The 27819-nt window shown below is 33.4% G+C and overlaps 1 protein-coding gene across 2 annotated transcripts in view; it reads left to right on the top strand.

Moving 5' to 3' along the window:
- The window catches only part of TLK1 (tousled like kinase 1), a 130214-nt gene that overhangs the window by 76862 nt on the left and 25533 nt on the right, over window positions 1-27819 (top strand). The window contains exons 4-12 of one of the 2 annotated variants that reach the window (XM_063089928.1): window positions 3961-4036; window positions 6859-6905; window positions 8743-8838; window positions 10189-10278; window positions 11510-11602; window positions 16164-16274; window positions 16389-16525; window positions 19358-19546; window positions 26256-26322. In XM_063089928.1, coding sequence (XP_062945998.1) covers window positions 3961-4036; window positions 6859-6905; window positions 8743-8838; window positions 10189-10278; window positions 11510-11602; window positions 16164-16274; window positions 16389-16525; window positions 19358-19546; window positions 26256-26322 — 906 coding nt within the window. The remainder of the gene's footprint in view (window positions 1-3960; window positions 4037-6858; window positions 6906-8742; window positions 8839-10188; window positions 10279-11509; window positions 11603-16163; window positions 16275-16388; window positions 16526-19357; window positions 19547-26255; window positions 26323-27819) is intronic. The other variant, XM_063089933.1, reaches the window with a different exon arrangement.

Below are 27819 nucleotides of genomic sequence, written 5' to 3'. Positions count from 1 at the left end.
CCTCTACTACAGGTTCTATGGCTTGTAGTTTAGAATGTAGTTGAATGGAACCTTAAAGAGGGAATGTCACCTGCTTTATAAGCCCTACAGGTTATTTGTAAGGTATTGAGGCAGTAGCTGCTAATCATGTAAAAGGTGACACATGTTTAAAGTTTTGAAACGTAAGAGTGCATGGATGTTTGGTGTGATAGAAAATGCAGCAGGTTTACCTCCTTTAAACCAGAGAAGAATTTGAGAAAGGAGGAGAAAACGGGTGATAGGACTAAAATTAATTTTAAGCCTGTGGGTAAGAAGTTAGAAACAGGTAACAAAACTGAAAAACTGAACACAGTAAAAGATGAAAATGGGAAACCTAGATATACTTAAATTAGCCTATAAAGTGAATGTCTCCATTATATGTACAACTCTTGTCCCTTCCCATGAATCTTAACGTTTCTCACCCATGTCCTAATATTACTACCTGGTGCTGTGACCTCTGACTTCATTCTCACCTCACAGACTGTCTGTGTGTACACACTTAGGGTTACTCATTCTGTGACAGTATTAAGATTCTTGTTTTCTTATATTTGGTCTTATTTGCCATTCAGATAAGAGAATTGACTGAGTGCTTATTGAGTACATTTATTGAGTACCCACTATATTGCATATGCTGTGCTAAGTATATTTCTGGCATGTTTCTCATTTAGTCCCCACAGTCCTCCTATGCCTATATTATCACATTTTAAACTGATGAGAAAATTGATTCTTGGAATAAATAACAAGCCAAGGGATATGGTAAATAATGGACCAGAGTTTGACTCTTGGTCTGTTTCTTCAGAGATCCATTCTTTTTAGGAAATTATGGTCCATTTCTACTTACAGAATAACCCTAAGTGTGTGCACACAGACAGTCTGTGAGGTGAGAATGAAGTCAGAGGTCACAGCACCAGGTAGTAATATTAGGACATGGGTGAGAAACGTTAAGATTCATGGGAAGGGACAAGAGTTGTACATATAATGGAGACATTCACTTTATAGGCCAATTTAAATATATCTAGGTTTCCCATTTTCATCTTTTACTGTGTTCAGTTTTTCAGTTTTTTATTACCTGTTTCTAACTTCTTACCCATACATTACAGGCTTAAAATTAATTTTAGTCCTATCACCCGTTTTCTCCTCCTTTCTCAAATTCTTCTCTGGTTTAAAGGAGGTAAACCTGTTGCATTTTCTTCTTTACTGTAATGATAATGCATTAAATAAAATAACATTTTCCCCAAAGGACTGTCCCATTTCCTCATACTAGAAAATTTTGCCTCAGAGAAAGTTTTTACTAAGTAATCTATGTCTTTTTTTTTTGGACGGTTGGCCAGTACAGGGATCAAACCCTGGACCTTGATGTTATCAGCATGACACTCTAACCAATTGAGCTAAGCAGCCAGCTCCCCTATATATCTTTTTAAAAAACAATCTTACATATCCTAATGTGTATATCCAGTGAAGTTTTTAACGAATATTATCCCAAGTAAGTTTGACAGTTTGTACATGTACTGTATCTCCCGACCCCACCCCTCTTCTGGACATAGCCCGTGTATGTTAACATTTTAATTGTTCTGAGAAGCTTTAAAATAAAGAAATCTAACTTTATTCCAGTTGAAATTTCCCCACATCCCATTTAGAAAGTAGTCTTCTCAACTTATCATCGAACTGGTGTTTGTTGGAGTATACTTTAGAAAATTATATGGAACCATTTAGAACATTACATATTCTGTGGTTTCCTAACTAGAAAATGCTGTTTCTAATACAGCTGCTACAGAAATGTAATATTTTGTTTGATTTTTTTGTTTATTCAAAAGTGGCTAGTCAAGATGTAAGATGGAATTCAAATGGGATCCTGCCATGCTTAAGAATTGGTGGAACATTAAACTATTTGAAAAATCATATAGTCTCAATTTTAAATTATATATATATATATATATATATATTTTTTTTTCCTGACCAGTAAGGGGATCGCAACCCTTGGCATGGCGTCGTCCACACCACGCTCAGCCAGTGACCGCACCGGCCATCCCTATATAGGATCCAAACCCGCGGCCTCGGTGCTACCAGCGCTGCACTCTCCCGAGTGAGCCACGGGGCCAGCCCTTAAATTATATTTTTAAACATGGATTAAGTTGGGAAAGGATATGGATAAATTATTTGGGGATCTTCTTTTGTTTTAAGATAGATTTATGGTTCTTTGTGAAAATGATAACTTATTATTTTTAATTTTGGTGATATTTTTATTCCTGGGAAGATAGAAGATTGGTTATTGTTTGAGTTTGGTAGTTTTGATGATGAAAAAAAACCAGTGAACTTATCTCTCCTGAATTGCTGGTATAAGCAATTTATTGAATATGCTGAATTTTATTTACTAACAGTAAAATTTTGAAATGTTTTTGTGTAGTTGATTCATTTAGTTCTTGATGTAGGGCATTAATTAGCATGTCACATAGAGAAAGAATAAAGAGCATTTGGGCCTTGGAATTATACAGAATTGAATTTGATTTTAAGTATTACCTTGAGTATGTTATTTAATATTTATTCATGTGTTTGTTGAGAAATAACTATATGGTAGGCGCATGGTGGGAGGGTGAGATAGGGAGAAGATATGCCAGTCTTTAAAGAAATCAGAGACTAGTAGCATTCATTCAGCCTCTCTGAATCTGTTCTCTTGTTGGTAGAATTGAGAAGAAAGAACATAAAATGCCTGAGATGATACTTAGAGGAACAGTATATGCTCAATAGGAATTAGGTTATATATTTGTCTGTCATTCATCCTGTTTAATCATAAGACTAATCAGAGACATGAAAATATGAATTAAATTCCTTCCTTGTTCAGGGGCTACAATCCCTTTGGAGATTTAAGTTGCCTAATGTGATTCATTCATTCATTCAAATTTTTGTCGAGCTTCTGTTAAGTTCAGGAATTGTTCTGGTACCTGAAGCACTTACCAAGCTTCTAGAATTTGAGGACCCAGTGCCATTTCCTTGTGCTGCTTGCTCTTGGTTTTAATTTTTGACTAAGCATGACAACAGTTTATCAAAACTCCACAAAAATTACTTGTATTAGCCTAATGAAAATACTTGCTGTCTTTCAAAGGAACAAATCTGTAATTTGGGACCACAGCCACCATTTAGAGCAGGGGTCTGCAAACTTTTTTTGTAAAGGGCCAGATATTCTAGACTTTATGGGCTTTACTATGTCTGTTACAGTTACTTAACTCTGCCATTATAATGTGAAAGTAGTTGTCTTAGTACATAAATGAATGAGTATGGCTGTGTTCCAGTAAAACTTTGCTATGGACACTGAAATCTGAATTTTTTATAATTCTCATATTACAAAATATTCTTTTTGTTTTGAGTTTTAAAATTTTCATCCACTTAAAAATGTAAAAGTTATGCCTAGATCACAGGCTGCACAAAAAATAGGTGACCAAACAGATTTGGCCCATGGGCCATAGTTTGCTGACCCCTGATCTAGGGCATAATCTCTGGACTTGCTATAGTTGTTGGATAATAATTGCCAGGCATTTAGGTGAATGCTCCTTTTTAGCAGGAACTGTGTATATCAAGGTTTGTGTTCTGCCACTTTTTTCTCATCCGAGCTCTCTCTTATAGACCAAGTATGTAAGAGTAGTAGAAAACTAATAGGAAAAACTACTTGGGGTGATTTTTTTATTGTTTTCCCTATCCAGTTAAGAATTTGATAAATGTGAATTTTAGATAATATGCAAAAGGTCTTCTGTACTTAGAATTTTAAAAATTTAAACAATAGGAAATTTTATCTTTTAAACAAATTGTATGTAAATAACTACATTTACATCTCATGATCACTGAACACTATTTATTTGGCCTTGAAAATAAAAATGACTTTTATACTGACTATAATAATTTTCTATGTTAAAACTGTAATTTAAAATTCTCTTAACTTGCTTTCTGTAGACACCAGAGAAGAAACAATCGGAATCATCCAGGGGAAGAAAGCGAAAAGCAGAAAATCAGAATGAAAGTAGTCAGGGTAAGCAAAGCAACATCTTCCTTCAGAGCCCTGTAGGCATTTACATTTAGTTGTTCTGATTTTTAATCAATATTCTAATTGAAAAGTAATTTCTTATTATTATTTCTTCTCATTCATGTTCTTGTGAATTCTATAGTTTATAATTTTATAGTTTATGCATGAATAATAGTTTAGGAATGTATTTTGCATTAGAAATAAAAATATGAAATTCCAGTCTTTTTGTACTACACGTAGTTAATGTATGGTTACTGTTTTTAGAGTTTTTGATGCTTGTTTTTTTATTTGGGTCCTAGAAAGACAAATGTGTCCAACTCTTGCTAGCACTAACTTATCACCTCTCATTTTTCATTCTTCATATGAATTATGGTATTTAAAGAGTTCTCGTTTTTAAATAAAAACTTTAAATCTCAATTTAAAACAAACCCAAACTTACTCCTCCCTTTTATTTAAAAAAAGAAAAAGTATGTATAAAAATAAAGAGAGACTGTAATTAAAGCACCATCTTTTTTTCATACCTATTCTTGCGTATCTACCTTTTGTGATGTGAGCTAAGAAAACTATTTTTCTTAGACTACAGAATCTCTTGTAATGGAGAGCAAAATAGTGTTGTCAATTAATTTGAGCACTCAAAATTAAATACAATAAATTGGGCTATTAAATCATGTATAATGATGATTTTGTACCTAACGTTACATGTGTTGGAGCCAGTCTTTAGCCATAAGATTGAGAGCTGGGAACCCATGGCTTACTGGTTTATGTATGGCGCTAGAATCAAGGAATGTATTTGCAGCAGCTGTCTTTGCGGATGGAAGGAATTAAGTCATTTAAGGGCCTTTTCTCTAGTTGTGTATCTGAATTTGCACTGGGCTTCTTTTTAGTCTTAGTGTAGTTTCTCCAAGTTGTGGTTAGTGGACTTGGAGTCTTATTTATTGTAGAGATATATTAAGTATGGTTTCAACTGCAGATAAAAAACCTCAAAGGGTAAGCCCCAAAAGAGAGTGTGACTTCTGGGTTAATTGATCCAACCTGTCTTAAGGACCCATTTTTTTTCTGTCTGTGGTCTGCCAGCCACAGAATTATCTGATTTTCTCCTGATTTTAGGGTGGTTGCCTGAGTTGAATTTACTTGTTTCATCTTCCTCACTCATATTTGCTTTAGAGAGAGAGGTTAGCTTTGTGTGTGCGTGTGCATGCATGCGCGTGCATGTGTTTTCCCATTCCTCCTCCTTTGGAGTGAGCTTCTTCAAGTCCAGAGCAAAACTCTCCTGTCCTCTTACTGACTAGATTAAGTCATATCCATTCCAAAACCAGTTTATGTCCAACAGAGGTACTATTGCCCTTACAAAAGTCAGACCCATCTCTGAAACTTGAACACAGGGTAAAGTTCCTGTGAAAAATATAGGCTGTGTGGAGAAGGGATGTTACCTGAATGGAATTGGAATTCTGATAGGAAAGGGAGAAGGGGAACTGGGAATGGGGGCTGTATAGAAGTCAGCTTTCCCTGAAATTACATGTGTTATACAGGGGAAGGGGTGTTAACAGAACAAACTTTGGGTTCAATTAAGGAAAAAGAATTGGAGAAATAGATTCTAGGTAGGCAAAACATCAAAAACATCTTTGTCTTCATTAAAAAATAGCATTCTTCAGAATTATTTTAGACAGAAGGGAAATTATTTTAGACAGAAAGGAAGCTACCTTGGTATAAAACCTTTACAGTCCTTTCTGACCTCTAAATAAATCTATACAAAACTATTGTTCAGAATTTCTAGGTAGGATTTGTAGTCCAAAACCTTGTTTAGTTTTAAAAAAATCCTCCTACTTTTTGTTCCAAGAAGGAATTTAAGGTTATTAAACTTTTAAGTATATTGTTTGTTCATCTCAGTAATGCCTGGCACATAGTAACCACTTAAGAAATATTTGTTGTATAAATAAATGAATGCACGAATATAAGTCCATATTGAATTGATAAATGTATATATGTTTATATTATGCAAAGCTTTTGACTGTGATATCATTAGTTTTTTCATTGTAACTTGAAGAACTCATGTATTCTATATAGTTGCAATCAAGGATGGATGCCTCCACCCCCAAAAACGCATCTCTGCGTATTTCTTAGCAAGTTCTTAATTCGATATTTATAAAGCTAATGAAGCCTCCATTTTAGAACAAAACATTAAATTTTAAAAAAATGTGAGCTGTAATGACTGGTTTCACAGTATCAATATGGCAATTAACATAAGAACAGCATTCAAAATCTAGTTTATTACAACATATCCTGTTAATTTGGAAATGCTTTTGAGAAAATCAAAACACGTTTAACAGAATAAGTTTCATATTGAAGCATGTTTTTGTCAGTTTGACAGGGATTATGTTATGGTTTGTATTAACCAAAGCTTTTTTCTTGTTATTCACAAGTGTGAATTAGATTGTTAGTTATGCAATTGCCACTTGTCTTTTTTATTCATTGATTTGATTTTCTGAAATTAGCAGCCATTAAGTGATATTAATAATGTACTTTTAAAACAAGAGATCCCTTAATGTAATCTATTTCTCTATTCAATAATTGGAGACTTTAAAAAATTATATTTTTATTGAAATGTCATTTGATTTTTGGAATTCTGAAATTGTTATCTTCTGAAGACTCAATATTCTTTTTATGTCCATTACTACCCTACTAAAATATCATATACTTTTTTATTAAATAGATGATTTTTATGTGCATTAGGGAAATTAAGTTTATCACATTCTCTTTTTGATGTAAATATATGATAAATAGTCATGACTGACTTTAAATCCATAAAATTTTTTACTTTTATATTTTAGGAAAAAGTATTGGGGGTCGTGGACACAAAATTAGCGACTATTTTGAAGTAAGTTCATTGAGGTTTATTCTGCAATTCCTAATTCAATATGATTCTGCTGTGAGCTGAAATGATTACTTTGAAGAACAAGGTTAACTTTTGATTATCTACTTGATTAGAGCAGAGCTTTAGTACTTTGTGGTATCTTTCTTCCTAAGAACATTAAAATTTACTTTTATATTGGTATGGCACATCATAATTTTCAAAGTACTTTCTCACGTATTTGCTTATAACAAAGTAGTTAGGCCAAGTAGTCATTAGTGTTTCTGTCTCACAGACAATGAAACAGAGGACCAGAGATGTAAAGTAGCCTATGTAAAGGCAAATTCTAAATGCAAGAGCAAAGAGCAGAACTTGAAGTCTACCAGCCCTCTAGTTCAGAATCATCTCTGCTAATAGAATAGGTTTAATCATACTGCAGCACCAGTTGAGCCCTGTGGATAGGGATTAAATAATTGATAGAGATGTGAATTTAAGAGTCCCTGAAAACAATAAAGAGTGGTAAATTTGGGCTCTTAACAAATCTGCCGTTTCCTTGTTTCTACATAGAACCACTTTTGGCTACCACTTTTACTTTAGAAAACATTAGATTGTTTGTTTGTTCATTCATTTATTTCTTTTGGCAGCTGGCCAGTACAGAGATCCAAATCTCTGACCTTGGTGTTATGAAGTTGCTCTCTAATCAAACTGAGCTAACTGGCCAGTCCTAATGTTATTTAAACAACAAACACAATCTACTCCATTGAAAACGTTTATATTTACTTGAGAGTGAAAGCAGAATTGGCTGATTAGGGGAAGGGCTGAATTAAAAAAAATTTTTTTTAATCCTCCAAGCTTGCTTTCTTGGGTTTACAGAATCTAAAGTAAAACTGTTGCTGACCAGGAGATACCAATGTTTTTTAGTTGAGATCAGTCACTCATTGTTAATATCATTAAGAACCTTTGCCAAAGGAAGGATTAGTTCAAATAAACAAATGTCTCTTCAATGCCTACTGTGTGCCAGGCGTTATGCTAGGCACTTATAGATAAAATAAATGAGATGGAATTCCTAGGTTGTGGGAAATTGTTCAATGAATACACTAAGAAGTCCCCATCTTAGCAGTTCATGTTAAAGTTAAGTGAGTAATTAAACAAAAAGTGATGAAGTGGACAATAAACTATACCCCCAGAGGTAGCAGCAAATTTTCTTCTTCTCCCATCCTTGGTACAGAAACATGAGATAGTAGAAACGGTAGCTATGGAACAGATTAATTGGCTTCTCTTCATATGCAGCTGGGTCATGTGCTTTGTGAGAACTGATTTTTTGAAGATTTTGTGCTGTTAGAGAGAAGGGACTTGTTGTATATAGTTCTCCTATAGAAAGCCATGAACATTTGGATATTTAACAGATCTTGAGAATAATGGTTCTATTTTAAGATGGTTGATTATGTTCACTAACATCTGTATGTAAACATTTTTAAGTTTCTTGGAACTAGGGACCATATCGGTTCAAGAAACATTTATAGGAGAACTGTGCTGAGATTTGGGGGGAAAACAAAATGTGTCCATTGCTTTGAGGGAATTTATTTGTCTTTGAGTTGACCATAATTAATTGTAGTCAGAATGTAGAGTAATAAGGATCTTTATAAGACATAGTCTTGTCATGTTCTTATGATGAGTGGTCTCTTGTTAGTCTTTTAGGACTTGGCTGTAACCTTAGTTTTGCTTTTTCTGGACCCATTTAAGTAACTACTTGGTTTAATTTAAAGTTAGATATATTTAAATTAATTCTTAATGCCATGTCTAAAATAACAGCTATGTAAACCTGCTTTAATAAATAGTGATATTTCCTTTTTCTTTTTCTCAGTACCAAGGTGGGAATGGTTCAAGTCCAGTAAGAGGCATACCTCCTGCAATCCGTTCTCCTCAAAATTCACATTCACATTCCACTCCTTCCTCCTCTGTAAGTTTTTATCTTTCAAGTTTTTCATGTATAGTCTTTGTGTAACAGGTTGCTGGAAAACTTTTATAATTTGTTGTTTTTATTGAGAACTAGTGTTTATCATTTTAAAAAATAATTTTTGTGAGGTGAGTTGAATCCTTTTTAATGATCTGATGCTGTTAGAACTTTATTTCTGAAAGTGAACTCCTTAAAGATTTTCTGAATTAATTATATCGAAGAAGTATTGTTTCTGTAAAGGAATTCTGTTGAGCCTGTGGGACTAAAATGAATACTCTTGTACCAGTCCACATTCAGTTATTAATTTCTAATTTCTAACTTTCTTATTAATTAAATTTCTTAACCACTAAAATGATAGCATAATTTCTTTCTGGGAATTCTTAAGAAAAAGGCAGGCTGTCCAGTTCAGCATAGGAGGAGGATCTTGGAACTAACATTTATCTTAAAACATTTTGGTTTGTTTCTAACATTTTAAGATGTAGTTCCCTGCTGCCCTCTTTTTTTGTTTTAACCCTCCTTCAACTCACAAGGATATAGTTCTTTTGTATGCGTTGTTTTGCATATTGGATTTCATTTTTTATTTACTTTGATTTTGTGGAAGTTTAGTGTCCAGCCAGAAAAACAGTATTGGTTTTCAGGAATTAAAGATGAATTAAAGATTTTTAAAAATCAGAATTTCACTTATTTATTCAAGTATGCTGTTTTTATGTCCTGTGTCCCTTCTAGTCCTTATCTGTAATCATACTTCATTATGTCATGCTCATTTTATACCTTGGGACTCATCACATTGCCATGTATGAAGTACTTGTGTACAAAGACTCAACAGTAACTATAAGTAAAGAGTTGTAGTTGATATATTCTTGTCACCTGCTGTTTTCAGTTAGTGTATATTTATACTAGTGACCACATTAAACCATGAAACTTGTTAATGAATTGATAATAAACTACATATGGGCGTGAATTATTGTCCCAAGTACTAAGAATTCTGTATTAAGATATTTTTATTTTTACTTTTTGAAACATTGTAGTCTGTTTTTAATATTTTTGTTTCAGAATAATTTATTTGTCCTTTTTTTGTTTAACAATACAAAAGCATTAAGATTAAGCTCCTTGAAGGCAGGGAATGGTTGTATCTCTCACTGGGTCTTATGTAGGAGGGTACTTAATGAATGCTTGTTGGATAAATGATTAAAAGTTTTTAAAAGTCAGTTATGTTTCAATTTAGATATTACCCCGATAAAAACTTTTTCAGAAAGTAAAAATTTCTTCAGAAATGTGAAGTAGTTATTGCTAAGTAGAAACCTACTTTTTTTTTTCTTGCTAAGACAAAATTTTTAATATATATATTTTTAGGTTCGACCGAACAGCCCTTCTCCTACTGCATTAGCTTTTGGGGACCACCCTGTTGTACAACCAAAGCAGTTATCTTTTAAAATTACTCAGGTAAATAATAATTAATTTCTCTTCTATGACTTCTAAGAAACCAGTGATCACCTTATGTCAAGAAAGCTAATTTACTGAAAAAACAAAAACCAAAATTTGTAGAAGAGGGGGTAAGAAATTGAAACACTCAATATACTATCAGCTTGTCCTTTATTACACACTGGCAAATATGTACATGTGTTTAGCAAATCAAATAATCAGAACATTTATAATGTTGAAGACCGCTTGCACATAACTGATGTCTTTGTGAGGCTGCTATACTTGTTATAAGTGGACATTAAAGTAGTTCATTTGTGTGTCTGTATTTATGTATATACATATATGCAGCAAATTCAAAAAACGGTTTGAAAATTGAATTATTTGGGTACTTTTTACACTTATTTCATGAATTTTGAGTACTTGGTTTTTTCATTTTAATTTTTTACATGCGACAGTTTCTGGATAACACTTTCTCAGACTGGGGATTTGGAGAGTAGATCCTGTTGCTTGACCACCTCCGCTCCTTTATTTATTTCTATTAGACTTTATTTGTGGGGCCGTGTTCAAACTGTGCATCAAACCCTCTTTCTTTGGATGATCCTGAGGCTAGGATTATGAGTACATTCCTTTCAGTGAATGACCAGTTTATGAAAGGTTTTGCTGTATGAGATGTTTGTCATAGGACACAAAATTTTAGTTAGGAGGAATAAGTTCAAAGGATCTATTGTACATCATGGTGAATACAGTTAATAACTATATATCATATATACATATAAAAATTGCTGAGAGTAGATTTTAAGTGTTCTCAGCACACCAAAAAAAAAAAAATGGTAAGTATGTGTGAAGTAGCTTGATTTAGCCATTCCACAGTATATCAGAATATCATGTTGTACACCATAAATATGTGTAATTTTTACTTGTCAATTGAAAAAATAATTTAAAAAAGGTTTTGCAGACTTAAAATCAACTAAGTGATATATAGCACAAAACAGTGGATATATTCATTTTTAATGAGGAACATCAATACTCTAAATAATTAATCTGTTAACATATTTCTTTGTGAGTTTGTAGCATTTATACTCCTGAAATTAATAAAGCTTAAAAGTGCACTAAGACTTTTTGGGATACTCTTTACATACACACAGATTCATGTATTTTTCCATGTTTTTTTGAAGTCAGTAAAAGTCTAGTTTTATATTTGCATGCAATAATATATATAATGGAGATAATAAAATAGCTTTCTTTCATTTAGACTGATCTCACAATGCTCAAATTAGCAGCATTAGAAACTAATAAAAACCAGGACCTGGAAAAGAAGGAAGGTCGTATAGATGATTTGCTCAGGGTAAGTAGTAAGTCACGGAGGGGAAAAAATTGAGTCGATTATTTAGCAACAGTGAAACTGTTGAGAAAATACTTAGCATTATAAAGAAAATTCTATAGCTGGAAAAAATTAAGCTTTTTCTGGTAGTGTAAATACATGACTGAAATTACCAACTTTAGAATAAAAATATGTTATTAGCTCTTCAAATGTGAATTGAGAAACAGTTGGAGAAATAGAAGCTTATAAAATTTTTTTTTATTTATTTATTTATTTATTTATTTATTTATTTATTTATTTATTTATTTATTTATTTATTTTTCCAGTTTTTTTTTTTTTTTTTTTAACTTCTATTTTGTCGATATACATTGTGGTTGATTATAGTTGCCCCTTACCAAAACCTCCCTCCCTCCTCCCTCTCCTTCCTCCCCCCCACAACAATGTCCTTTCCATTTGCTTGTCATATCAACTTCAAGTAATTGTGGTTGTTATATCTTCTTCCCCCCCACCAGTTTTTTTTTTGTGTGTATGTGTGTAAAATTTATTTTTATATGACATCTATCATAGGGGAGATACCTATTTCATGTTAGTTTAAAGTTAATTGATTTTGTTATATGCCTAACTGACATCTCATACTAAACAGGGTGAAGTGACTGCTACAATCCTGTGGTATTTTTAATAATAACTTTATTAAAAAATACATCTAAAAGTGTACTTACAATGTGAGTGAGATATAAAGCAGTAGTTCTTACCCCTTGCTGCTCATTGGAATCACAGGATGGAAAAGTTGGAAGTACTATTGCCTGAGCTCCACTGTGAAGTGTTCTAATCAAATTGATGTGTTGTAGGGCTTGGGCACTGGTAGTTTTAAAAGCTCCTCTGGACTATTCTAATTTAAGTCAGCATTGAGACCTTTTGGTATGGAAACTCAATAAAACCAACACCTGTTATCATACTTTTACTAGTACCTTTGAAACATTCAGTATGTCTTTCCTGATCCCATGCATTTACACACTCATCCCTTTACTGTTAGCCACTATTCTAAGTTTTATATTTATCATGCCTCTGTATTTCTTTATGGCTGTGTTAAATATGTGTACACATTCTTAACAATATTTTGTTTGTTTTTGAACTTTAAGTGAAATTATCCTATATGGACCCTTTTGATCTGCTTGTTTTCACTGAACATTATATATGGGAGAGTCATCCACATATAGGTATAAATGCAGTTTGTTCATTTCACAGCTATGTGGTATATGAATATACCATAATTTATGTGTTTTTCTGCTTTTAGTTGACATTTTGTTTCCACTTTTTCTAATGTAAATGGTTCTGCTAACATTCTTGTACATGTCTTCTAGAGCACATATGCAAGAATTTCTCTATAGTATATGCTTATGAAAGACATGGCCATTGTACAGGGCATGCACATCTTCCACTTTACTTTATAATACGGTACCACATTTTTCCTAAAGTGGTTGGATCAATTTGTACTCCCAGCTGCAGTGGGCCAAAAAGAATCCTGTTGTTCATTATCCTTGCTAAGGCTTGGTATAAGAAGATATTTTTAAAAATTGTTTCTTTTTGGCTGATCTGACAGATGTAACATGATGTCCTGGCTTTATTATGCATTCCTTATTTACTAATTGGTTTTGAGTGTCTTTTAAAATATTCATTAACCGTTTGTGTTTCTTCTGTGAAATAACTGGTTGTGTTTTTTGCCCACTTTTCTTATTGGGTTGTTTGTCTTTTTCTTATCGATGCCAGTTTTTGTTGGTCATGTGTGTTGATCTTCTTCCAGTTTGCTAGTTGTTTTTTCATTTCTTTATGCTGTCTTTTGATAATTAGATTTATTTTTAATTTCTATATAATTTAATATGTCTTTTAGTTTGTAGTTTATGTTTTGCTTTTACTAAATTATTATCAAAGATATACCAAAAGAACTAATTCTTTTAACTCTAAGATTATAAAGATGCTTTTCTCTATGTTCTTTTAAAAGTTTTATAGTCTGGTCTTTCGATATAAGTCAGTCTCTTTGGAATTGGTTTTTGGGTGTGGCATGAAGTAGGGTTTAATTTTAACTTCTTTCTATGTGGATAACCAATTTTCCAGCCCCATTTAATTAAAAGTCCATTTTTTATTTCCTTCGGTGGCTGACTGGTATGGAGAACCAAACCCTTGACCTTGGTGTTACAAGGCTGTCGTCTAATCAACTGAGCTAGCAGGCCAACTTAAAAGTCCATTCTTATACTGCCAGCTCTATCATAAAGTCTTGTTTCCATATACAAGTGGATCTATTTCTATGTTGTGTATTATGTTCTATTTGTGTATTTCTACACTGGTAGGTTCTGTACCATCTTTTATCATTTAACAGCTGTCTTTGGCTGTTAGTTACAGAGAGCATAAACAATAGTACTTCATATTTGTTTTGTTTTGGTTTTTGGTGGCTGACCAATAAACACCACCACTTTAAATGAGAAAGAAGTTTATTTTTTGAGAAGATGAGAAATGGACAGCCCAGTATGGTTGCTCCACAGTGTCATATGGGACATTGGCTCCCTCATTTTGACTCCTTTCCCATCCTTAGTGCATGGCTTTCATCTTGAAGGTTGCATCATGGTCCAAAATATGTATTAGAGTCACAGTTATGATATCTGTGTCCTCAGCAGAAAGCAGGAAGAGAAGGGGAAGAACAAAAAGTGCAACAATTCTGTGTGCAGCCTTCTGGAACACATCCCATTGAACAACCTCTGCTTACTTCTCATTGACCATCCTTAGCTGCAAGGGAAGCTGGGAAATGTGTTCTTCTAGCTGGGTATATATCAATCCAGAATTGAAAACACGGGATTTCCATTATTAAGGAAGAAGGGGTTTTTGCTGATCATAATTACACCCTGATATATAGTTGAACAAATAAATACTCCCTCCTTCATTTTGGCCATTAATGGACCTTTGTATTCTTAGAGAAATTTTATTTTTTAATTTTTTTTTTTAGCATATTCATTGTTACAAATCATACTTATTCTTTATGCCCCTTATCCAATCTCTCCCCTTCCTCCTTCCTCCATCATCTTCCCTTCTCCTTTTACCCCCCTCATCCCCCCTCCCCCCTGTAATAACCATAGATTTGTTCTCTCCATCTGGTAGATTAACTGTTCCTCTGTTGATTTGTTGTCCAGATGATCTGTCCTGTACTGAGACAGGTGTGATCAAGTTCTCCCCTATTACTGTAAATCAGATGCTTTTTCTGTTACTCTGGAGTGTGCTTTGTGGAGAAAGAGGACATTTTTTTTTCTTCCTCTTTTCTTTTTGGTCTCCGGTGGTGCCTCTCCTTGTGTCAGTGCAGTTGAGAGTCTGGTGTGCCATCTGCATGGTGGCTGTGACTGCTGCTATGGAAACTATAGCCCCTTTTGTGGAAGCCTTGGCAATTGCAGTGGCTTTGGTGGGCTACCCATGTGCAAATGGTGTTTTTGGTGTGCTCTTTAGCTGGTTGTGGCTGTGTTTGGCTTCCCCCAGCTCCATGCCTCAGGAGCCTGATGGGGCCTGGGGCAGTGGTGGCAGCTTGCCTAGTTGCTTCTGGGTTCAGCTTTACCTGGCTCCAGTCTTGGAGAAATTTTAGAATTAGTTTTTCAGGTTACACACATACACACACATTTTGTTGGCGTTTTGTTTGAGTTGAACCTAATAATGAGGGTCTGTTGGTGCTGAATTTCATTTCCTCTCCCTTGAAAAACAATTTTATTGGGTTTATAAATTTAGGTTAGCAGTTATTGCCTCCCAGCACTTTCAAGATATTAAGCCATTGTCTTTTGGCTTCCACCATGACTGGTCTGGACCTGTGGCTCCCCAAGTATGATCCCCAGACCAGAAGCATCAGTGTTACTGGAGGACTTGTTAGAAATGGAAAATTTCAGCTGTTCCCTAGACCTACTGACTCAGAAACTCGGGAGGGTGGGTCCTAGCAATCTATGTTTTCTCCAGCCCTCCAGGTTATTCTCTTGCCACTATACTAGACTAATCAGACTCATCTCCTGAGGATAAGGAAAGGCCATCTTCCCTGAGCATTTGGCTGCCTGCAAAGTGAATAGAATTGGTATCTTTTTGTCAATTATTGGATGGGTAACTTAAGTGTCATTCACAAGTTTAATGGAGAAAATTTTTTATTAGTTACATGAGATAGAAGAAAACATTTATTTTTAAGTGTTAGAAACTTTATATATCATATTTCAGTTATGTTAAACTAAGTGAAGTAGATGGTGTTGTCCCTATTTAGAAATAAGAGAAATGAACTAATGTTCAGATAACTTACTTAATTCTAAGGTTATATACCTTAGATTGTGGATTTGAACATGTGGAGTATGGATACAAATTCCACGTACTTTCCACTACACAGTTAAGTAACATTTAACAGTATTATCTCATAAAGTAGGCTTGTTTTTTTGTTTGTATGTTTTTTAAGTATCATACTCAAATATCTAATGTTATTAATCCTGTCTATATATAATTTATTTGGAACATTAAAATACTCCTAAGCTCTTCATAAACACAAATTTTAGACTTTTTGCATTTTCTGCTTATGTTGTAGGCTAACTGTGATCTCAGACGGCAAATAGATGAACAACAAAAATTACTTGAAAAATACAAAGAACGATTAAATAAGTGCATATCAATGAGCAAGAAACTTCTTATTGAAAAGGTAAGTTAAAAGTTCAGTAAATTTTCCCTTTTCTTTAACTAGCCCCTTTGCCTTACATGCTTTTAAAATTTAAGTGAATCCAGTTGGATGATGATTTTTTTCTCCTTTTTTCAGAGTACGCAAGAAAAACTGTCAAGCAGAGAGAAGAGTATGCAAGATAGATTACGCCTTGGGCACTTTACAACAGTTAGACATGGCGCTTCATTTACTGAGCAATGGACGGATGGTTTTGCATTTCAGAATCTTGTGAAGTTAGTCATTTTTACATTTAAAAAAATTTAGTATTTGGGTTCTCATTACTTTAAAAGATTAAATTTGGAGTTATGTTCTTCATCTCCTTACTACTCTTTGAAATCAGAGAATTTAGTGCATTTGAAAGGAATATGAAACATTAAACATGAAATATTACAATTTTAGCTTTAGCCGCCTTCTTGATTAATTAGCATTCATCTATAGAGTGTAATTATTCTAAATCTGACTTTCCAAAAAATAAACTGACTTTGTAGCTTTATAGATGATATTTTGGAAGGAAAATTGTTGAAAACTTAATTTTCATTGGAAGATTTGTGTGTGTGTGTGTGTGTGTCTCCTGGAATTTTTCTTATTTTTTCCCATTCCTCAATTCTTAAGTGTTAATATTCAACACTTGCCTGCTAGGGAAAGAACTTTTCTACTTTGCCTCACATACAGTAGCTTATAAGTTAGTTGATTGAACATGTGGCTTTAGCATTTGTGTTTTAAACTGTAAAACAAAGATATCATTGTTACCATATTTTCTTGAGTTCAGATGGTAGTAAGTAAGGATAGGTTGGCTATTTATGTGGTAAGGAGTCAGGAGCTATGCTGCTCCTTTTTTGGCTGGAAAATTTGTAAAAATCTGAAAAGCCAGAGTAGTGCTAGCATCTACATTAGCTTTCCCAGAGTCGATCCAGTTTCAGGAAATGGAGGCAAAGCCTTATTTCACATGGTGTTACGTCAACATTGCTGTTTCAAACACTGGTTCCTGGGTCTTGGCACAGAATGGCTGTCTCTCTCAGCAGATTTATTCAGCTTTTGTTCAACACAGCTATGCCAGGTACACCACAGTGAAGGACAGTGTCCTTTTGATGCTAGAGAGTTTGGGTTTTAATTCTGTGGATAATGTGAGCTATTACAGGTTTATATGTAGTATGTATGATCAGAATTGAGTTGTAGAATGATAGCTGATGGTAGTGTGGAAATAATATTGCAAAGAGGAGAAATTGTTGACAGTTAAGATGGAGAAATACCCAGATGAAAGGTGATTAAAGCTCGAGCTAAAATATTAACATTAGAAGTGGAGAGGAGGAAGCCGGAGATAGATTTGAGACAGAGACCATAATTTTTCAGTGTTTTATGAGCAAGAACCCCTGCCACTTAACCCAGATCTGCAGTTGTCCTGTAATGAATAAAAGAGAGGGTTAAATAATTAATATACATGGTCTAAAATATAAATTCTGCCAGTAGTTACAATTTCTCATTGAACTTGCAGAAAACAAACTTACTTGCATGTCTTGACTATGACTAATAAGCATTTATTGAATACCTACTGTGTGTTGTTATACATACATATTTTATATTGAGCTGTTTATAATCAGTGATATAATCCAGAGTGGTTAGAGAATGAGATGGAAAATTAATAAATAAAAATTAATATTAATAATCTCTACACTGTATTTTTTTTTTGAATAATCATGTATTAGCTATCTATCATTCCAGTAATTCTTTACTTTCCATTAGGATTTTAATCTTTAGGGTCATTGCTGTTTATTTGCATTTATAGCGTCTTGATTGTAGTCTAAACTAGCTTTAAAGTTTACTTAATAATTGAAATTATTTTTTCCTACTTTCAAATGAAAACTAAAGTTTTGTTCGTGGTTTGGTTTTCTTGAGATTTTTATCTGTCCTTTTGCTCTTCTACCTAGGTCCTTGATTCTTTACTCCTATCATAGGGGAAGTAACACATGTAAGGCCGATTCTGCATTAGCAGAGTAGGAGCTCTGTAGTTCTGGTTTCAATGGTGGGAGTAGGGGGGTGGGAATGAAATGTTTGGCTTGGTTTAAAATCTAAATATCATAACCATGTAAGGTTTTAAAATTGTTTCTTGGCATGGTGAGGTAACCTAAAAAGGAACATGGCTACTATTAAAACAAGCTTAAGGTATTATATGATGCAAGGGTTTAAAAAGGTGTCACTGTTACCTACTTAATGCTCTAGTCAGACTGCTAAATCTCCAATTTATATTTTTGTAATAGATATAATATCTATTAGTTTTTAGAATTAGTGTGCTATTTGCAAAATTGTAAGTTCTTGAATTAGAAGCATTAATAATTTTCTTAATTGCCCATTTTTTGAAGCTATGATAATTTTTTTTGCTTTTTCTGTTTCTTTTCCTTAAATTGTTAAAGTCCTTTTTTCACCCTAAATTTTTTATATTAAGGTCAACTTTTATTTCATTTCAAACTATCAACTGCCCATTTCCCAAATTTCTTTTTAACAGAGGTAAATTTAGAAAATAACACTTTTCATATTAAATTCCTATTTGCCTTTTTGTAAACTTGTCTGCAAATACTATGGATGTGATGTGGTGCATGTAAAACACCTCATAATAAACTGTTCTTTTTGATTTTTTTTAGTTTATTCATTTATGTCATCCAGTAGATATTTATTGAGCATCTGCTATGTGTTGATTACCGTGCTAAGTACTAGGGATGCGATAGGCTATAAAATAGATATGGTCTCTGTCCTTATGGGGTGATGTAGTTTAATCAGATAAATTCCAATGAGTGGCAACCAGATACATTCCAGTAAGTGGCGAGGTACAAGGTACCGTGAGATTATATGACAATACACTTTTCCCTAGTCCAGGGGTTTGGGGAACACATCACTTAAAAATGATTGTTTCAAATGAGACCTGAAGGATGAGTACAAATTGGTTCACAAGAGTGGGACCAAAAGGTTACAAATTTATATGATTTTTCATGTTTTTTAATGTATTTTTTTATTCTTTAACTGTGAAAAGTAATGGAAGGTTAATACTGTTTTATTTGTTTATTTTTACACAGGCAACAAGAATGGGTGAATCAGCAAAGAGAAGATATTGAGAGACAAAGGAAACTTCTAGCCAAACGCAAACCTCCCGCAGCTAATAATTCTCAGGCACCCTCTACCAATTCTGAACCAAAACAAAGAAAAAACAAAGCAGTCAATGGAGCAGAAAATGATCCCTTTGTTAGACCAAATTTACCACAACTGTAAGCCTCCGTTTTAAAATTTCCCTTTTTAAAAAATTGTTGCCAGTGAGCATGAATATTAGTAGTGGATGTTATTTATAATTAAATACTTAAATAGCAAAAAATAGTTATGGCCAGGAAGGAAGTCAGTACTGAAAATTTACCTCTAAATTAATAAGCCCCAAATATCTGAATTCTATCTTTTTTTAATTTAGGATTTTTTCTCTTTCGTATACACGGAAGATTGTATTCTTTTCTTTTTAGTGTCTTTTTCTTTTTCTTTTTTTTTCCCTACCTTTTTAAGTGGAGACTTAGCAATTCTTTTTTAAAACAGAGACTTAGCTAGCTAAGAGGAGGCTGAAATCCACTCTTTTTTCCATATCTGAATCAATTAAAGAGTCAGTGTATGTTTTGATTATTTCAATTCAGTGTTCCCATTAATGTTCCATTTTCTTTTTTTTAAAAAAAAGATGACTGGTAAGGTGATCTTCACCCTTGACTTGGTGTTGTCAGCACCACACTCTTCCAAGTGGGCCACGGGCTGGCCCTTAATGTTCCGTTTTCTCAGAGAATGTTAACTTAAGTAATGTAACTGACATTTATACATTTTCTCAGCCTATGAAGGCAGTTGATTGGTGGGTTATAGGTATTGTTTTTTCCTTTTTGTTTTTTTTGTTTGTTTTCTAAATTTTCTGTTAATGAATTACTCTTTATAATTCAAGGGACAAAGACATTAAAAAAATTTATGTGCTTATCGTAGGAAAGTTGGAAAATATGGAAGAGAATAATAAAATAATATAGACCATGATTTCATTTCTCAGAGAACATTTGTTAAAATTTCAATGTACAGATACATCCAAACTTACATAATTTTTCTTTTTGAGAAGAATTTATATAAATTAATGTGACTAGAAAACATATATACCCTCTGATGTTGTGTGTAGACGTATTCTTTTCTCCTCTGTTGAAAGATAGTATTTAATCTGTGCCTTGAATCACATCCCCCTACTACATGAGGGAACTGTTCTATTGATACCTTCTTTGTCTTACATCTTCAACCTGTTGCTCTGTACTGGTTCTTTCCTTTCAGAAAAATATGTAAGCAAAAATTTTTAAAAACTCTCTCAATTAAAAATCCCTGTAATTTCTATGTTCTCTGTCTTCCTCATAACTAGATTTCTTGAAAGAGTTACCTGTGCTTACAGACTCTTCTGCCTCACCTGTTATTCTCCCTTTTTTTTAACTGAAATTGTTCTTTTAAAGATTAACTATCTTTTTGATGCTGAATGTCATAATCTTTGAGCCTTTAACTCATTTGGTAGCATTGAATATTGTTGACTTGTTTCTAAAAAAAGTTTTTTCTTACCTTTGTTTTTGAGATACCCTGTTCTAATTTTCATTTATGTGGCTGCATCTTTTCAGTCTCTTCTATGGATGTTGTTTACTTACCAATCTATAAAATGTAGGTGCTTTTTATGGGCCTGTTTTAGGCCATTTTATTTCCCAGTCTACATACTCTCCTTGAGTCTATCCATTCTCAGGGTTTCAGTTATCATGTACATCCTGCTAACATCCAAACTACCATCTCCAGCCTTCTTACGTATCAGGTACTTCTGTATCAGTCTTGAATGTCATATCCCTGCCTAGTTGATATCAGTACTTAAATGCCTCACAGGAACCTCACAGGAGCCTGTACAAAACTGTATTTACTAAAAACAAACAAACAAAAACCCCCCAAAACCAAAACCCTGTATTTGCTGTTATCTTTTCCATTTCAGTCTCTCTACGCACACGCATACCTTGCCCCTTTACTGCATTCTCTCTAATAGGGAATGATACTACTCTTCTCTCAAATGCCAGAATTCTGGTTGTCGTCCTTAACATTTTAGATATAGATTCCATTGATTTTTTTTTTAATCTGTTAGTGAGTAGGTGGTAATAATCTTATCTTTCAAAGTCCATCTCAAAATCGACTTACTTTTTCAAGCCTTTCCTACTTTTCTAAAGCTGTTGTAAGTTGCAGTTAAAACATTTGTCTGTGTTTAAAAAAGAAAAGAACTGTACTTAGCAAATGATTTACTTTTTTGTAAATTAGTAAATTTATTGCTTTAGAAAAAACAAACAAAAAATCAGGTGAATTTGTGGGTAGATGAGTGGTTGTATTAAAAGAAAGTATGTATTAGTTTTAATTCCAACCCTAAAGATACCCAATCCCAGATCTCAGATCTGTCCGCTTACCCTTTATGTAAGTCCCCAGTGAGACCATTCTAACTCAGGTTACTAGTGTCTCTTACTTGGGTTTATGTTTATATTCCACCTCCCATCCCCTTCAACTTTTGGTCTAGTCCTGCAATCAATTTTCATGCTGCAATCAGTCATTTTCCCCAATATATGTATATGATTCTTTTCATTTTCTTCCTTATAAACCTAACGTAGCTCTCCAGTACTTGAATGATAGAGTCCAAACATCTTAATATGGCATATAAAGTACTTTTGATCTGGCTCCTTCTCACCACCCTCTGATCACCACCAGCTTTCAAACTCCAATTCATTGTCTTAATTTCTGTTTATCTTCTAAGTTCCACAGTAGATGTTGCCTGCTCCTGAAGGCTTTTGCTTAATCCCTGAAGCATGGGAGTTGTCACTTTGAGGTATTACCATAGTGCCCTCATCTCTTCAGTCATAGCATCACCATCCACTCAGTTAATGATAGTAGAAACCTGCAAGTCCTCCTACATGTTTCCCTTTCCCTCATTCTGTGTGTCCATTTCCATAACATTTTCATATCTGTCCCATTCTCTCCATTTTCATGGCCACTCTCTTAAAATAGGACCTCATTTTTTTAAAACCTAGATTACTGTTTCTTTTATGTCTCATGTCACTTTCATTTTTAACCTTCTTCAGTGGCTTTCAAGATAAAATCCACCCACATGAAGACCCTTTATAAAACTTCTCACTTTTCTCTTGAGCCTCATTCTCCAACATTTGCCCTACGTGTTAAACTCTTTCATTTCTCTAAGACTGTGCTTTTTTGCTTCTGTGCCTTTGTTCATCTTGTTCCTTCACTGTCTTAATCCGTCTCATTTCCTACTCATTCTTTAAGACTTGGGTCAAATACTAACTTCAATGGGAAGCCTTCTCAAACTTTTTTCTTTGCATTTTCTCCCCATTTCCCCTCAAGTTAGGTGCCCATGGCCTGTCTGTATTGCAGCATTTGTTTCACTATTTCATCTCTATGGTTCCAATATCTAGCTCAGTTCCTGGTATATGGAAAGTGGTCAGTAAATACTAAATTATAATACATAGCATTGATTGTATTTAATTTTCTCCTTCTTGATAGACCATTTTTGTGGTTTGTCACAGGTGTTTTGCTTACTGCTTGTCTTTCAAGATGCTAACAACACTGACTAGTTTAATAATCATAGTCCTGTCTCATTTCCATCCCATTTTCTTGCATATGTTGACTTAAAACTAACTCTGAAGTGATAAGGCTGTGTTCTTGGAGTGGCAAATGAAGTGATAAATACTACATAGGGATTTGATTACATCCTTATACAAATGAAGATTTTAATAGGGAAACAAGCCACAGAAACACTTTGATTCATATGTATTATAGTTTGAATAATGCTTTTTTTTTTTTTTTTTTTTTGTGACCGGTAAGGGAATCGTAACCCTTGGCTTGGTGTCGCCCGCACCGCACTCAGCCAGTGAGCACACCGGCCATCCCTATATAGGATCCGAACCCGCAGCCTCGGCGCTCCCAGTGTCACTGCACTCCCAGCGCCACACTCTCCCGAGTGAGCCACAGGGTCGGCCTGAATAATGCTTTTGACACAAATTTTAGCAGCTATACTCAACAACTATCTTCTAAAAACTTCTTTGAATTACTGTTTAAGGGAAACTAGGCTTTGGCTTGTGTGCAGAATGTCTGATATAATTAGAATATAGATTATGAATCTTTAGTTATTTTTCTATCAAGGAATTAACATAAAAAATGAAGTTACTGCTGTGTAGTGGTTAGATCTGTAATTCTGTAGTCAGACAGATGTGGACTCCAAACTTGACTTTTTCAGATTGTTATTTTTCGTAAGTTATTTTACTTTGCGCCTCCATTTCCAAGTGAAAGTGTCTAGTCATAGTGTTGAGAAGGTGTATGAGGTAGTGCGCATGAAGTGCTTAGATGGTTCCTGGCTCTTATTTTTAACTACTAGCAAGATTCAGTCAGTTTTTTAGGTAGTAGTTCCTAATTTTAGTTACAAAGACTTTTTATTCAGAGTAAATAGTTGGATAGCTGATATTATGTCTGGATAAAGTCTAATGATCCTTGCATTGATTGTCCATTATTAATACATTTTTATCAAGATTTTGACATCATGCAAAATATACTTCAAATTAAGTTTTGATTGTGTCATGTTTCACAGGATGGTTGCAAAGTAAGTAATAATATTTTACCTTATATTATTGAAGTTATTTAGTAGATTACTTATTTCGCTTATAAATAGCATATAATCGCCTTTTAAAAAAATTAATAAACTTTTTTTAGAGCACTTTTATGGTTACAGCAGAAATGAGCAGAAAGTATAGAGAGTTACTATATACCCCCTGTCCACACACAGGCACAACCTTTCCTACTGTCAGCCTCTTGCACCAGAGTGGTACATATGTTATAACTGATGAACTTACATTGACACATCATCACCCAATATTTGTAGTTTGCATTAGGGTTCACACTTGGTTTTGTACATTCTGTGGAGTTTGACAAGTGTATAATTAATTTTTAAAAATCCGGTGTGAAAAATCTTTCTTTCATTGAAGTATTTTAATTCATATAATTATTTATTGGGTCTTAAATTTGGTCTTTATGCTCTCTCTTTATCCTGTCCAACCTGTATCCCTTTTTCTTTCTTTTTTTTTTTTTCTGTATTAGAAATATGAGTGTACACACACACACACGCACGCACGCACGCCCCCTACAAGTGGTAAAAATGAACATTCTTGTCTTGTTCCTGATATTAGGGGGAAATCTTCCAGTCTTTTACCATTAAGTATGATGTTAGTGGTCTGCTTTTTATAAATGCCTTTTATAATGTTGAAAAGTTCCCTTCTATTCCTAGTTGTTTTTGGTTCTTCAAAGGCAGACTAGTCTCGTCTCCTCTCCTGCCTACCCTCCATTTAAAAAATATGATTTTTAGTGCATGGCTCATGGTTAAATGTTCAGTAAAGGTTAGCGAAGTTATAATAAATAAATGGGTTATGCTATTTTATTTTTCATAAGTGCCTCAAACAATATATTTACCATAACTTGTATTCTTTAGCTTTGAGGCTTCAGGCTAGTTTCCTGCTTAAATAGAATGTCTTCAGACATTTAAAATGTTTATTTTTTTTAACTCTTAAGATGTTTCTAGTGGAAAATGAACTGAATTTCTTTGGGATTTTTTTGGTTGTTTTCCTTGAGTACTTTTTCTTTAGAATTAGTAAATTTAATTAGCATCTAGCTAAAGGGAAATAGCGTTTATACTAAATGTTGTGGAACCAAACATAAATCAACTTGAGTTGGGAGCTTAACCAAATACCCTCAGAACACGTAAGTAAACTAACAAGGGATTTGAAAATGATAGGTAATAACAATTCTTTCAGAATTGGTGTGTGAAATAGAAGGATTTTTTGTTGTGGAGTGATTTTTTTCCCCCTTTTACTTTATCAGAATAGAGAATCATTTTTTCTTAAGAAATGTCATAAAGCGTATATAAATCTTGTTATGGTTGTACATATATTAAACTGATTATTTTTCAAAACTATATAAGAATATTTGAAATTAATAATAAAATAACTATAAAGCACTTTCAAGATTTAAAGTCTTATGTCTTTTTATTTCTATAAAGAATTTGAAGTATAACAATTTGGTACTTTGACTATCGTTTTAACGTTTCTTTATCTTGCTTATTCCCTCCTAACACACTAAAGCAGAGTAGGGGAAAATGTCTTATTTATTTATTTATTTTTCTTTTAAAACCAGACACCAAACTGGACTGACTCCCTTTGCAGTGATTTCCCATTACTCTTAGAGTAAAATTGAAATTCTCTTGCTTGACCTGTAAGTCCATATGTGGTCTGGCACCCTGCTTGCCTCTTATTTCTCACAGCCTTTTTCACCTCATTCTGATGCTCACATTTTTTTTTGCTGCTGCTTATATTACTAAGACCTCTTACGTTAGGGTGGGGACTTTTCACTTGCTGTAACCTGCCTCTAGAAAGCACTCCCCCAGATTCTCTCATGGGTGTCTTTTTAATGTTTAGATCAAGGTCACTTCCCTAAAACCCCATCCAAATTAGTGTGATACAGTTAGTCATTATCATACTACCCTTTTTTGTTTTTTATGACAGTATTACTTAAAATTATTTTATTTCTTCATTAAATTGTTTCTACCTCTTTACCCCCATAATAGAGTATAAGCTTAAACTAAAATGGAGGGAGAAATTTTGTTTATCACTGTATCCTTAGGATCTAAATTCTAGAACGTTGTTTGATACATAGTACTCATTAAAATAGCTGTTGAATTAATTGTTCCATCTACAAGTATTAAATGTATTTTGAAGAATATCTTGAAGAGTTTTGGCCTAAAAGTTTTCAAATTTTAGCACTTCCATTTCATTCATTGTATTTTGCTACTTACTAATAAGAAATAAGTATTAATCTCAATATACAGAATTAAAATTTCACTTTTGACAGGTTGACTTTGGCAGAATATCATGAACAGGAAGAAATTTTCAAACTTAGACTAGGACATCTCAAAAAGGTACGTGAAGCACATATGCTGTATTTTTAGTTTAATTTGTTACCAGGGTTTGTGGAAAGTTGTGTTGTAAGTCTCTTATTTAAGAAGCCAAAATTTAAGAGAGAAAGATCCCAGATTAAAAAGTAATGGTAAAAAAAGAAGTGCGATAAAGTTGCATTTTCATGTTGACTGTATTAAAATAACATTCCTTTACCTTGTGGCAGCTTAAAAATAATTGAGATGCTGATACACCATATCCCAATAAAGGAGGAGTGAATTCTGGCCAGACCTCCAGGGTTCTTAGATTTCTCTAAGTACATCCTTTTGGTAAAAAGTGCTTTATTTTAAAGATGAAATTTATTATTGCATATTATTTGTGTGCATTTTATAATAAATTGAAATAAGAATTATAAATAAATAGCAAACTTTTTTTTTGGCTTAACTTTTAATTTGTTGAATGTTCGATTAAATGTTTCTGTTAAAATATGTACATGGGAAAATTTAACAGCCTAATCATCAGTAATAGTATAAAGTGATATAATTTAGAAAAAACTGTTCCTATGTGTTATTGCAGCAGCTTTTATATAATGTATTTGCTTGTAAACTCTGAAATTGTAATCCGTCCATTGTTTTTACAGGTCTTAACTTTAATTCAAACCATTTCAAAGTAGTAGTAATAACAGAGTAGATTTTTCCCCTCAAAATGAAGTTACTGACAGATGTAAAAATCTTTTTCTTTGACCTAATTTTTTATTCTACTTTCTGCTTGTCAGGTTATTTAAATTTTCTCAATAGGCTGAATTATAGCAAAAATTGAGTTGGTAAGCTAATTGAAGGTAGTTTCTATGAAGTCATCTCCCTGGGCTAGGGTGATATGGGGCAGAAAAACTTTCTGGTAGCAGCTTCTATCACACTATATACTAACTCATTTTTGGAATGTTGTGAATATTCTGAGAACCGCTGCCATTTAATTACAGGGAATAGAAAAAATTATAAGTATTTTTTATATATATAATTTGCATTAGTGTTCTTTACTATGCCATATATGTCTATGCCACTGCTCAGAAAGCTTCAACCTAAACTACTTGAACAGTGAATTCTGAAATGATTTATTTTGGTCTTTTTAAGTCCTATTCTGTTCTCTTGTAGTTATTAACTATTTTTCCTGCTCTTTGTAGACAACTTCAGTCTATTCTCTATAGCAGATGGAGCTACAGAACTGTAATAATAATAGAACTATATAATAGAACTGTAGAAGGAAAAGAGGGGACTTTTAGTACAGACTGAGTCACAAGTATTTGTGTGCCCACCTAAGCTATTTTGATAATGAATTCATGGGGATCTATGCTTTATGTCCCATGTAAAGATTTACCAATTATTTTCTAACCAGACTTTGGTGATAAAGTATATACTTAGGTATACTCATGCTAAGTATGTGCTTAGAGCTTTGACTGGAGGGTTATTTTCACATAGAATTGCAAATTTTAAATTACTCTTTCTAATGATGACATTTTACAC

This window comes from Cynocephalus volans, chromosome 1, assembly GCF_027409185.1.
Source record: "Cynocephalus volans isolate mCynVol1 chromosome 1, mCynVol1.pri, whole genome shotgun sequence".
In the NCBI taxonomy this organism is placed as follows: Eukaryota; Metazoa; Chordata; class Mammalia; order Dermoptera; family Cynocephalidae; genus Cynocephalus; species Cynocephalus volans.
The sequence above is the reverse complement of the archived record's forward strand: the minus strand, read 5'-3'. Positions and strand labels throughout refer to the sequence as shown.